At 41.4% G+C, this 12,586-nt stretch overlaps 1 protein-coding gene across 40 annotated transcripts in view; it reads right to left on the bottom strand.

The window, feature by feature from the left end:
* Nucleotides 1–2,344: 2,344 nt before the first annotated feature.
* The window catches only part of Fam184a (family with sequence similarity 184, member A), a 124,572-nt gene continuing 114,330 nt past the window's right edge, over nucleotides 2,345–12,586 (bottom strand). For 11 of the 40 annotated variants that reach the window (XM_087597858.1, XM_087597853.1, XM_087597849.1 and 8 more), the window contains 3 exons: nucleotides 10,282–10,399; nucleotides 4,428–4,630; nucleotides 2,359–2,924 (listed from right to left, as the gene is read on the bottom strand). In XM_087597858.1, the coding sequence (XP_087453984.1) occupies nucleotides 2,843–2,924; nucleotides 4,428–4,630; nucleotides 10,282–10,399 (403 nt within the window). In that variant the 3' untranslated portion in view covers nucleotides 2,359–2,842. 40 annotated transcript variants of the gene reach the window in all.

Below are 12,586 nucleotides of genomic sequence, written 5' to 3' on the forward strand. Positions count from 1 at the left end.
GAGCCTCCAATCTGCAGTCCTCCTGTTTCCCAAGTGCTAGTATTACAGGTGTCAGCAACCATAAATGGCTAATATATGCACACACACACACACACACACACACACACACACACACACAGAGAGAGAGAGAGAGAGAAAGAGAGAGAGAGAGAGAGAGAGAGAGAGAGATCGTGCTCCCAAAGCAGAGCTATTAGCCTGCAGAAGACCATGACCCATGATAATAACAAGATGAGATGATCTGGGCAATACAACTGATAGCTAGGCCTGTGGTAATACCAATCGAGTTGTCAACATTCCGTCTTGGAGAGAGGAGAGGTCTTAAGATCCACAGAAGACCTTTGCTTCTCATTCCAATCACCACTCCCTCCTATCCATCTGCAGGAAAAGTAGATAAGAGATTTTTTTAAAAATGACTTGAAGTGGTACTTTTTAAAAAGTTTAGAATTACTTTATTTACTGTGGTGGGTCCTGGGGCTCAAACTTAGGAGGGTCAGAGAGCAACCTGTGAAGAGTCGTGGATTTGAACTCAGGTCCACCAAGTACTCTAGACACTGAGCCACACCCCATGGCTGTTGAATGAGACGCTCTGTGGTGCAAGCTCCTGCTGTGTTAATCATCTCACATGATCAACTCCAACTGAACTCATTTGGGAATCTAGACTGGGAGAATCTTTGGTCTATTGGTTCCTTCCCTTTCGCAGTGAACAGACATTTCATTTCGGTCTCTCCAGAGAGTCCCAAGCCCATTTTGATTGCTACACTGTTCTTTGTGGATGAACTTCATGTATAGCTGCTGCAGCCATCAGGAGGGCCAAGTCCCCCTATTGGCTGACAGAGAAAAATAAGAAGAAACTACTTATTAGCAGGCAAAGGTGACTTACCTAACTTTTTGGGAGAAGTCTGCTAATCTTGGAGTCACAACAAAGTATTTTGGTAAGGTGGACTAAAGCTTAAGTTAAATGTGGGGCAGGAGAGTTGGTTTAGGCTAAAGCACTTGCTGTACAAATGTGAGGAAGGTCTGGAAGAGGTGGGGGGCTCAAGAACTTACATACTTGCTAGGCTGGCATGGTTGTCTACCTGCAATTTCTGTCCTGGAAGGTGGAGGAAGGAGATCAGCTGATAAGACTTACCACCTCGGGTGAACTCTAGGTTTGACTAAAAAAATCTGTAAAAGGAGGATCCATGATTCCTGACATCAACTTTAGGCCTCCACATGTATGTGCATATACACGCAATCAGAAATACATGCACATATACACACACACTCATAAAAAGTGGATAAACGACCCCAAATATGACGCCGTCTAGTTGGTATTTATATGTCAACACAAACCATGCTATGAAAAGTGGCAAGTAGGAGTTCGTTTTTGTTTTGTTTTAAAAGCAGTCTCTCTATATAGCCCTGGCTGGCCTAATAGAACATGCTGGTCTCCAGTGCACAGCGATCTGAAGTGTTGAGATTAAAGGTATGTACCACTACACCTGGCTGGTTTTGTGTGTCAACTTGACACAAGCTAGAGTTATCACAGAGAAAGGAGTCTCCCTTGAGGAACTGCCTCTATGAGATTCAGTTGTAAGGCATTTTCTCAATTGGTGATCAAGGGTTGGTGGCCCCATTGTGGGTAGTAACATCCCCAGGCTGGTAGTCTTTCCTTTTTTTTTTTTTAAGATTTACTTATTTTTTATATGTAAGTACACTGTAGCTGTCTTCAGAAACAACAGAGGAGGGCATCAGATCTCATTACAGATGGTTGTGAGCCACCGTGTGGTTGCTGGGAATTGAACTCAGGACCTCTGGAAGAGCAGCCAGTGCTCTTAACCGCTGAGCCATCTCTCCAGCTGGCTGGTAGTCTTGGGTTCTATAAGAAAGCAAACTGAGCAAGTCAGGGGAATCAAGCCAGTAAGTAACATCCCTCCATGGCCTCTGCATCAGCTCCTGCTTCCTGACCTGCTTGAGTTCCAGTCCTGACTTCCTTTGGTGAGGAACAGCAATGTGTAAGTGTAAGCTGAATAAACCCTTTTCTCCCCAACTTGTTTCTTAGTCATGATGTTTGTGCAGGAATAGAAACCCTGGCTAAGACACCTTCCTTTTAAGACAAATTATAGTCGACCTTTTTTTTTTTTTTTTTTTTTGGAGCTGAGGACCGAACCCAGGGCCTTGTGCTTGCTAGGCAAGTGCTCTACCACTGAGCTAAATCCCCAACCCAACTTTAGTCGACCTTTTTTATATGCCAACTTTGGCCCTAAATAATATTAATTATAGATAATAACTTTATTGAAGGTTTATATCTCATCTATCAGAATCAAAAAAGAAAAAAACTATAAACCAACAAGAATTCATATGCTTGGAAGTACACGATTTACATAAATTTTTTTATTCTGGATTTATAAATGTTAACAATTTAGTTAAAATTATACATGACAATGGAAGATATTAATAAATTGCCCTATATTGATATTAAGACTATTGAAATAACAACTTATGATTTATTATGTGCAGTACAGCTTATTGACAAGTCTTATATCTGGTATTAAAAAGTGTTTTAAGCACACTTGATAGAAAACAACAACAAAAAACATTTGTTCTAACAAAATTTATTATGCAGTAATTACAAAGATTAAGACTTCCATCTCGGATAAAAATAATTGTTATAATTACACACATAATATAGTACCTCAGAGAGTGACTCCAGTAAGTATCGCAGGAAATACAGTGCATTTCAGATTGGAGAGACAAATACTTCCTCATTCACAGTGCTTTCCATAGACAGGCCAGTCCACATAACGGTTCCTATGCAGCCATGCCATGGACAGTCCACACAGAGCCGTGCCAGCACCGTCATTCAGAACGTGAAGTACCGGGCAAACCACTCCTGGCGCTGGGGATCCGGAGAAGCCACCGGGGAGGCTTCACTCTGAGGAGGGCTGAATTCATAAAGAGAGAGACATGCAACCCGGGGTTAAATGGTCTGCAAAGCAATGGGAAAGCAATTAAATACAAGTGTCGACGCCCACACCGGGCACCCCACGGCAGAACTAATGGAAGGCCTGGCTACCCTGCACTGGAGTGCTTCCTCTGAGAACAGGAGATCAGGGGCCGCTCGCATGAACTCTGTGACAGAGGAGCCCAAAATTAAGCAACCGGCAAACCGACAGTCTCATCTTTGAGGTCTGAAAGACCGTGTTTGCTGGAGAGGAGAGCATACAAATAGCGTCCCCTCTTTTGTCAACTGTCCCCTTTCATTCTCAGAACCCGACACAAGGGGATAATTCTCATGTACGTCCCCTTCACTAGAGCTAAAGTAATCAAGGTATGGTTCTTTTTCCTACTTGCGTATTTACATTAGTGTCCACCATTCTATCAGGTACTTCAACAAGTGCATTACAACGGAGTTTCCTTCCTACTTTGGAAGCTCTAGCGACTTAAAGCTAACCAGCTAAGGTTCTTGGGCTATTTAAGAAAACAAAAGGATCCCTACCGTCTTTGGGGGAATAACAAGGCACGCAACAATGTGTTATGGAAAGTCCAGCAGTCAAGGTCCTTGAGCTCATGTACATGCATCCTACTGATACCTGAACGCACCCATGCACGGGGAAACAAGCAACACAGAGGATTTAGCGGAGACATTCAGAGACAGCGCCGACTATTGTCATTGTCTTTTTTTACTCTTTAGAATAATTAGTCATTAACTACATTAGAGATTAGCTTAGAAGCAGAAAGACAAACCCCACTTGTAAGACTTCCTGGTGGGGTTATTGAGATTTAACAAAAATGAAAGAAAAATTAACTTGAATCAACAACAACAACAAAATCGGCTCTAGTAAAGTGAGCGGAAAGCAGTGCTTTTTAATTTTAACAATGTAATGACTTAATAATTTCATTTCCTTCAAAGTTTACGTAATATTTAATCAACTCGGAGGCAACTTCAAACTACAATTAGTTTAAAACTGGTTTGTTTCGAAATTTGTTTGTATTCAACTACAGCATTAAGAGCTTAATTTTCCTTTAATTTGGCAATATGCATATGTATGTTAATAAGCCTGATAAAAGGAAATATATATATAAAGCAATAGAAAGGAAAGTTTTAATAAATAAAAATAACTTTAAAGTTCTGAAAACTAAAGCTCGTACTGTTAAAACCTTGGTAAGCTATAAATATTAAAACTCTTAGCACGTGAATTATATAAACGCCTCTGTTAGCATTTAGAAGGTTCACTACCGATAAATTAAGAAAGACATCTTTGGACAATGTCAAGACAGAATTTTCTAGATAAGTCAAAAAACATTTTCAAACTATTTCATGTCATTTTTTAGGTTTTTTTTTTTTTTGAGTAGTGGATTTCTGTAATGTAAAAAGGGAAATAAATTTCTTAAGTTAAAAATGAGGAGAAAAAGGGAAAAAGAACTACTGGTGAGACACGGCTCACCTCAAAAACGTCTTGGGCTCTTTGGGTGGCAATGGCTGTGGAAGAGGCTTGTTGCTGTTGAACTCAACATCATGGGCTGGAGAATTGGGAATGGGTTCCAGGCGGGTAGGATGTCCATTGCCCATTCCACCGGATTCCAGAGCACTTAGATTGGGAACACTCACAAACCTGTTTGCTGGCGACTTATCATTCTTCTTCTTTTGCTGCGTCAAAAATAACACACGTGAGAATACTCATTCCCCACACAGGAGCCAACAAAGAAAACAGGAAGAGGAGGAAATGTCAATTTGGCTTGGAAAGTTTTGGGAAATGTGTCCGATTGAGAGGTTAAAATTAACCAGGGTCACCCCAAGTGCGGACTGGGGATCCTCGAATGTGCTCATCTACACGGAATCCTCAAGCACAGACATGCTACCGGGACAGAAGGCAGGGGTAAGGGACATTTAGGAAGGGTTTGTCTCTACTCCTAGGGCAAGACTAGGTCAGAGGGCAGGGAACAAGTGAGGTGGGAAGTCCCTCAGATACCCCCAGGTAAATAAATGGGCTTAGGCTAAACTTAGGAGGCGTGAGGTTAAGTATAATGTTAAAGGAGAGGTCCGTGAACTCTGTCCGTCTGTCAAAGAGAGGCTGTTGTTGCCTGGAAAAAAAAAAAAAAAAAGGAAGACAAAACTGCCTGGCACTGTAGTTTGAACAAATCTCACATTTCTACTGAAGGTTTAAAGCTAACTTAAATAATCTCATTTTAAGTTCTCTGTGACATCTGCCTAAGAGAGATAATTATGTATGCATCATTAAACCTACATTTTTTAATTAACTGGCGACATCGTGAACTGGCTCATAATATAAAGGCTAAAAGACAAGAGTAGCAAAGTTTTTGCATCCAGTCAGTATTTCAAGTCAGCAAAAATGAGGAAGGCAGGGGTTGGGGATTTAGCTCAGTGGTAGAGTGCTTGCCTAGCAAGCGCAAGGCCCTGGGTTCGGTCCCCAGCTCCGAAAAAAAAGAAAAAAAAAATGAGGAAGGCAAACGCAGCCTGGAAATCGGTCAGCCTGCAAAACATCACCTTTAGTCTCAAGGAATCCTAGTTCAAGGGTTGATGAGTGTCAACCCTTACGGAAAATAAAAATTAGTATGTTGTAAAAGACTCAGAATAGTCTCAGGTTTTCCAGTTGGATGCATGTTGATATTTTTCCTTGCAAAATAATTTTAGTTTTTAAAGACGGAAATAATACACGCGCTAGAACATTTTCTTTGATTAAAAGAAACGTCCTAGTAGACGTCTCTTCCTGCCATGCCCTGTGACTGGCACAGTCTGATACGGTGTGATCGAGCATCAGACAGTGTGTGAGCACGGAGAGCTATCAGGGATCAGTGTGATCGAGCATCAGACAGTGTGTGAGCACGGAGAGCTATCAGGGATCAACAGTGGCTGTGAGGCTCTCTCCACACGGTGTCTTTTGCCTTTTCTTATTCTACTCTGGAGATGGCTTAGGGTTTAAACCGGGCTCGGGGGTTTAGTTCCTTTGTTTTGTTTTGAAGAAATCAGTGGATGGCCAGGTGTGGTGGTCCACACCTTTAATACCAGTGCTCTCTGAGTTCAAGGCTAATCTGGTTTACACAGTGAGAGCAGCCAGGGCTGCATAGAGTGACCATCTCTAAAAAAACCCCCCAAAAAACAAAACCAAGATAAAACAAACAAACAAACAAACAAAACCATACTTATGGTAAAATTCTGAAGTAGTTGTTTTAAAGCTGAAAAAGCTATTTCTGATAAAATAAACGCATAAAATTCTAGTTATGCTTTGTTTCCTAAGACATGTGTGTATGTCTAATACACCATTAGTACAGCTAGTATGTATGTTTTATATATGTCTTAAAATGTTTTCCAGTTAAAAGCTATGCTATTCTTAATTATCAGTTTCAAAAATAAAACTAAAGCCAGGTGGGTACCATACAGCTAACTCCAAGCAATTAGGAGGTAGAGGCAGAAGCATCAGTAGTTCAAGGCCAGCCTGGGCTATAGGGTGAGTTCAAGGCCAGCCTTAGCTATAAAGTCAGTTCAAGGCCAGCCTTGGCTACAGGGTGAGTTTAAGGACAGCCTGGGCTACCTGAGACTGTTTCAAAAATCATACCAAAACAAAACCCCAGCATTAAATTAATTCTGTCCACCCATTCAATTACTTATGGAAAGCTTTCTTTATGAAATTCTAAAGACAGGGCCATAGTTCTTTAATTTGCAAAACATTAAGTTCAAAGTACAGAGCACTGATGAAGAAAGAGTGAATTTGGAATTCTAAACAGAGAAACTATAAACTTTGAAAATGAAATTTCTGGGTAAGGGCCTGGCAGAAATCAGCACAATGTGAAATAATAAAATATGGATTTAAAAATAGCTTTAACATACACTTTGTTATACTGTTAATTTCTCCTAAGAAATTCATGATCCATGTGAAAACAGCTTATGCGCTTATGTATTCATTACTTGATTTAATTACAGAATAGCTTATTTTGACTTAAAAAAGTATGATAAGGTTTTACAATTTAACACATTTATTGTGTGTGCACTCTGCCTAAACACTAGGGCTGGGTGGGCGGGGAACAATGATATATGAATGTTAGTCGGATTTAGTTCAAGGCTTTCCCATAGTTGTTCTAAGAGAATAATAGAGAATCAGAAAGGGCCATGCCTAAATTGTTAAGAACTTTCACAAATTTGCAGGATCACTTTTTGTTATGCCGGAAGGCTGGAGTGGGAGAGAACTGCTTGGCATCTAGGGCTGAAGTCTTTCTGAACTGCACAGAGGACTGTGCTCAACAAGGAAGTGACAGTAACTTAATTTGCATCAGGGCTTTCCTTTCCTTTAGGAATATGAAAAACATAACGGTAGAGCCAAAGTGTTTCAATACAAATACAATATTTTAAGGATCTAAATTATCAATAAATGAGTAGCTCATTCTGAATTGAACAAAGGAAGAAGTAATAAACTTGAGCAGGAGGTTATTATATTTCAGAAGACATTTTGGGCAGCTTTAACCTTATGCTGCTTTGTCCCACGTGAGCCCATTTCCCTCCGGGTTTTAAGTACAGCCCTACGTCACACTGTCTACAGCACATACCTTAGCCAATGGGTTAATAACACCAACAGTAGGACTTGTGTTAAATATTTTGTTGAAGTTAGTTTCTCGATTGACTAATTCCAGCTGGTAAAATTTATTATCCTCCTATGCAAAAGAATTATAAACATCCTTTCAACATCTTCTATTACAGATTTACAAACTTAAAATGTGTGAGTGCCATTTCATTAAAAATCTAATGAAGTATAAAGGTTTATATAGTTTGTTTAAACATCTCTAGGCTTGAGTCCCAGTGTTTCAAATGTAGCTAGTAGGTCACGCTTTAGTACCTTTTAAACCCTGGGCTTAGGCACCCGACCATACCCTTTATTACCCTTTCATTCCCGTCTATAGGATCTACTAATGTCTTGTCTCTTTGTGGTGCCTACTGTAGCATCTGAGTGGGTCTAACTTGTGCTCGAGGTGCTGTGTACACGCACCTGTACTGACAGGAATGAAGGCAATACTGAAGAGACACATGCCTCTTTTACTGACTACCAGAATATTGTAACTAACAACGGTTCCCAACCAATTGGAATTTCCCCACATGTCATGGCTCAGAGAAGGGAAAAGCAGAGGTGCCAGACAGTCCTGACAGGTTGTCACATTGCCTTGAAGGAGAGGCTAGAGCCAAGACAATGAGGATGGGCAAGACCACATCTTGGCCAGGACTATTACACTGAGTTATGCCTATCTCTTGTCTGGCATTTAAACATCCACCTCATCTCAGGACCCCAAAGATGGGCACCGGGCTTCAAGGGAGAGGGTCAGGGGACTCATTTCTACTTCTTCTCACTGTGGACTCATGTGACACATTTCCTTTGTCTACTTTTCGATATTACTTGTTTAATTGGCTTGTTGGCAGTGGGTAACCAAGCGCACTGTGTTAGGACTGCCCGAGCCAGACGCTGACCTGAGAGTTTTTGTAACCTACATGTTTGGCTGCTTTCCATGTATAAATATGACACTACTGTGTATTATTCTCCTCCAGTTCCTGAAAATGGATTTGATCTCTTCTGGTGTTTTCTTTGAGATAGTGATAGCAAATGATCCTTACAGAGATAAAACTTTTCTTTTTTGAGAAATAAGTAAGATGTGTTAATTAATTTAACAGACAGACTGGGAAGGCCACAGCAGATAAAGCAGTGTGGGTGAGTCTGATGGCTGTGCTCAGACTGGCCTTGATTCTAGTGTAACTTAGGAGAGAGGACCCTAACTCTCTTCACTCCCACCGCCTCTCATTTAAGTTACAGGTCTTGCCCCGCATGCCTCTTGAGGGTCAGGGAACCACGCTGTTGTAGAAAGAGTGTGGAACTGCCCCTGGCTACAATATTGGATCTGCCCGCTGACGAGGATAAATGCAATTGTATCTGTAACATTCCCGGTAGTACCGGGAAGAATAAATAGCTATTGTCGGCCACACGTGAATACACTTGCTATGCTTGCCCAGTTTATAAATGAAACTGCAGTCTTCCATGAGTCTGCTGCTGTTGGGTAGGGCTGTGCTCCTATGTCCCAGCCTTGGAAAACGGGGAGCTTAGCAGACTGCAAGCCACAGGAAATGGTACAGCCTCCTCCTGTGCTCCCTCTAAGAAGCCCAAGCCACCCTGGAGGTTTCAAAAGGAACTTCCTAAGTTTCAAAAAGAACTTCCCAGTCTTGAAAACAGATGGGATTTTCTAAATCGTAAAAATAAGTTTTAGAGGATGTCGGAATATTTGTCTTATACTGTTACATGCTAATATCCAAAGATTGTAATTAAAGCAATTGAGGGACATGTAGATGTTTTCCCTTTCACTACCAGAGACTTTCACTAATTAGTGACAGTGAACAGCAGCACCCGAGTTACTGACCAGGGTACAGCATTTTAGAAAATTCTGAGACATTTTTATAAATTTTCAAACATTTGTATAGTTTTTTATTCTCAAGTAACAATGGTTCTAATGAAGACAGAGTGTTTGCTGTCTCTTTTCACCAGTGGACTTCTGAGCTGAGCCCCCTGACTCCCTTGATAGAGCACAGCTCTTCCTAGGCGAGACCACAAAACCCTGCTCTCTGCTTGTTTGCTTTCGACCTTGACACAGGTTCTTGCTATGTATCGCAAGATGCTCTGGAATTTGACATGATGCTCAGGCTGGCCTCAAAGTCAAGCCACCCCAGCCTCCCCGGCACTCGGATGGCTCAGTATCTCTCAGGATCAGTGGTCGGTGATTAACATGATTCATTTGAGCCAAGTATGGTGACACCTGCCTGTAATCCTAGCCCTTCAGAGACTGGGGCAGGAGAGTTGCTGTGAGTTTTAAGGGCTCCATGGCATAACTATCTCAAAAAGCAAAACAAAACAGAAAACAAACAAAAAAGCAACCAACAAGCAGAAAGGGGGAACTAATCTGTAAGTTGACAGTGCAGTCTAATGCATGGCCACGTTAACAGATTGTTCTTAGTTCTCATACTGTACGTACAATCCCACATCCTTGTATGCACCAAAAGGATGTTGACTATTAAGTGGTGAAGACTTGGCTTTAAAAATTTAATATGAGTTAAAACTAATTATTTCAATAAAAACACTGAAAACGGTAAAATTCCCTTATTCTAATGCGAAATTTAAATTTGAAATTATAGTTTAATAAACACAACCACAAAACACAGATTTTACTTTCCATTTTCATTTAGCATTATTCAAAAATACTTTCCCATTGTCTATTGATTGCTAATACGGTTGAACTGAAAACAGAATATCTTACAATGAGTTTCTTTATGACCTGGTCTCGTTCTGTAAGCAGGGATTTTAGCTCTGCAATCATCTGTAGGTCTTCTGGCCTCGATTCTCTCATTAGATACTTCTCCTCCATATCTTCTAGTCTACAAACAAGAAAACTTTATCTCACCAATACAACCCAGACAACATCCTGCTGTAAGAAATACCTACATCCTTCAATCAGTCCAGTTAAACACGCACAGATTTACCATCAGACTTGCGAGTATGATCATGGGATTGCCTGGAGAGCCATTAAGTGCTCCATGGGTCATGTCTGGGAGGACTTATCTACGTTAGGTCGTGTGTGAAGGAGGGGAGGTGAGCTTCTAAGGAGCTGAGAAGCCAGATGACACAAACTCCACAAACTCAGGTCGGGTACTATTGGGGTGATTCCCGGAAACACAGAGCTGTGTGGTGACCCACATAACATATATAAGGAACAAGAGAAAGATACCAAGGAAGGGGGAGCAGAAGACACACATGAAGGACACCCCTCATCTTAGTTTGTAGGGAACACACTTTTAAATCCTACATTCTCAATCCATAAGGACACATTGTTCAAGGCTCATCAGGGAAGAAAATAATCACGTTTTCCTGTAGGCCAACTTATCCAGTGGTATTTATATACAGTGCAGTGTAGTTATGCACACACTGGGAAGAATATACTAAGGGAGAAAGAAACAAAAAAAGTTTAAGGGCAATGTGCTGAGGTAGCCACAAGATGTCACTAGAGAGCTGCCTTTGTGGTTAGAAGACACATGGACCGGGAGCTACTACTTAGGACTGACTGTAAGAACAGCTGACAGAACTTGTAGCCAAACCCACCCGGGATGGAAAGCCTTATTTGTTTTCATTGCAGGACAATGAACAAGTCAATCAAACAGAGTAAACTGAACCTAAAGTAATCATCTCTAGTTTGGGAATCTCCTTTTGTTGTACTGGAAAGCTCTCTCCTGCTCGCTGGTCTTCCCTCAGAGCTTTACTGCCTCTGCCTTCCAAGTACCGGGATCAAAGGGTTCACTGCTGCACTGAGCTGGCTGAAACATTTTTTACCTCCTTCATCAGAAGCTAATTCTCACCACAAAACCTTTCCATCAGCAACAATGTTAATAAAAACTAGATAATAATAAAGACCCAGTGTTGACAAGAAGCGATCTAAGTACAGATAGGAAAGCATTAAAGGAGAGACAAGAGGCCGTTATGAACCAGGTGGAACTTAGAAATATCCAGGGATCTCATTCAGACTTCTAGTAGGAAGGACTTGGTGCCATTCCCACATCCACTTCAAGACAACTTTAGTCAATGGTTTTCCACAGCTGTCTGGGCCGCTCACTACACCAGCACCAGCTGTGCTTCTAAAAGGCTTAGGGCAAAGACTAAGAGACTGAGGGGAGGAGTGCTCAGGTGTGTGTGTATGTGTGTGTGTGTGTGTGTGTGTGTGTGTGTGTGTGTGTGTATGTGTGCAAGACAGGGTTTCTTTGTATAGCCTTGGCTGTCCTAGAAATAGTTCTGTAGACCAGGCTGGCCTCAAACTCAACCGAGTTCAGGAGTCCTACATCTGCCTCCTAAATGCTGGGATTATAAAGGTGTACATCACTCCCCCCAGGCTGGTTCTATATTTCTCAAATGACCTTTATGAAATATGCTTTTGACCCGAATTCATAATAGTCAGGTCTGTGAGCATTAATATGATAGCAGGAATCCGGTTTTATTTCCACTGACTTTTCAGATTATCATTAAAACAATACAGAGGTTGAACAGAAAGGAGAAGCAGAACATCTGGAAGTGCCAATCGGGGTTACTGTTGGACTCTCGCCAAGCACTCTTCCCCCCTACCCCGTGTGTGTGTGTGTGTGTGTGTGTGTGTGTTGTGTTGTGTGTGTTGTGTTGTGTGTGTGTGTTATGTGTGTGTGTTGTGTGTGTGTGTTGTGTTGTGTGTGTGTGTTATGTGTGTGTGTTGTGTGTGTGTGTTGTGTGTGTGTGTTGTGTTGTGTGTGTGTTGTGTGTGTGTTATGTGTGTGTGTTATGTGTGTGTGTTGTGTGTGTGTTATGTGTGTGTGTTGTGTGTGTGTTGTGTGTGTGTTATGTGTGTGTGTTATGTGTGTGTGTGTTGTGTGTGTGTTGTGTGTGTGTTATGTGTGTGTGTTGTGTGTGTGTGTTATGTGTGTGTGTGTTATATGTGTGTGTGTGTGTGTGTGTGTGTGTGTGTGTGTGTAGTGTGCAGAGGTCAATTGTCCACAGCTCCTAAACAACGCAGTCCTATATTAAACTATGCAGAGAGATTTCCTACG

The sequence above is a fragment of the Rattus norvegicus genome, chromosome 20, assembly GCF_021556685.1.
Source record: "Rattus norvegicus strain SHRSP/BbbUtx chromosome 20, alternate assembly SHRSP_T2T, whole genome shotgun sequence".
NCBI classification, from domain to species: Eukaryota; Metazoa; Chordata; class Mammalia; order Rodentia; family Muridae; genus Rattus; species Rattus norvegicus.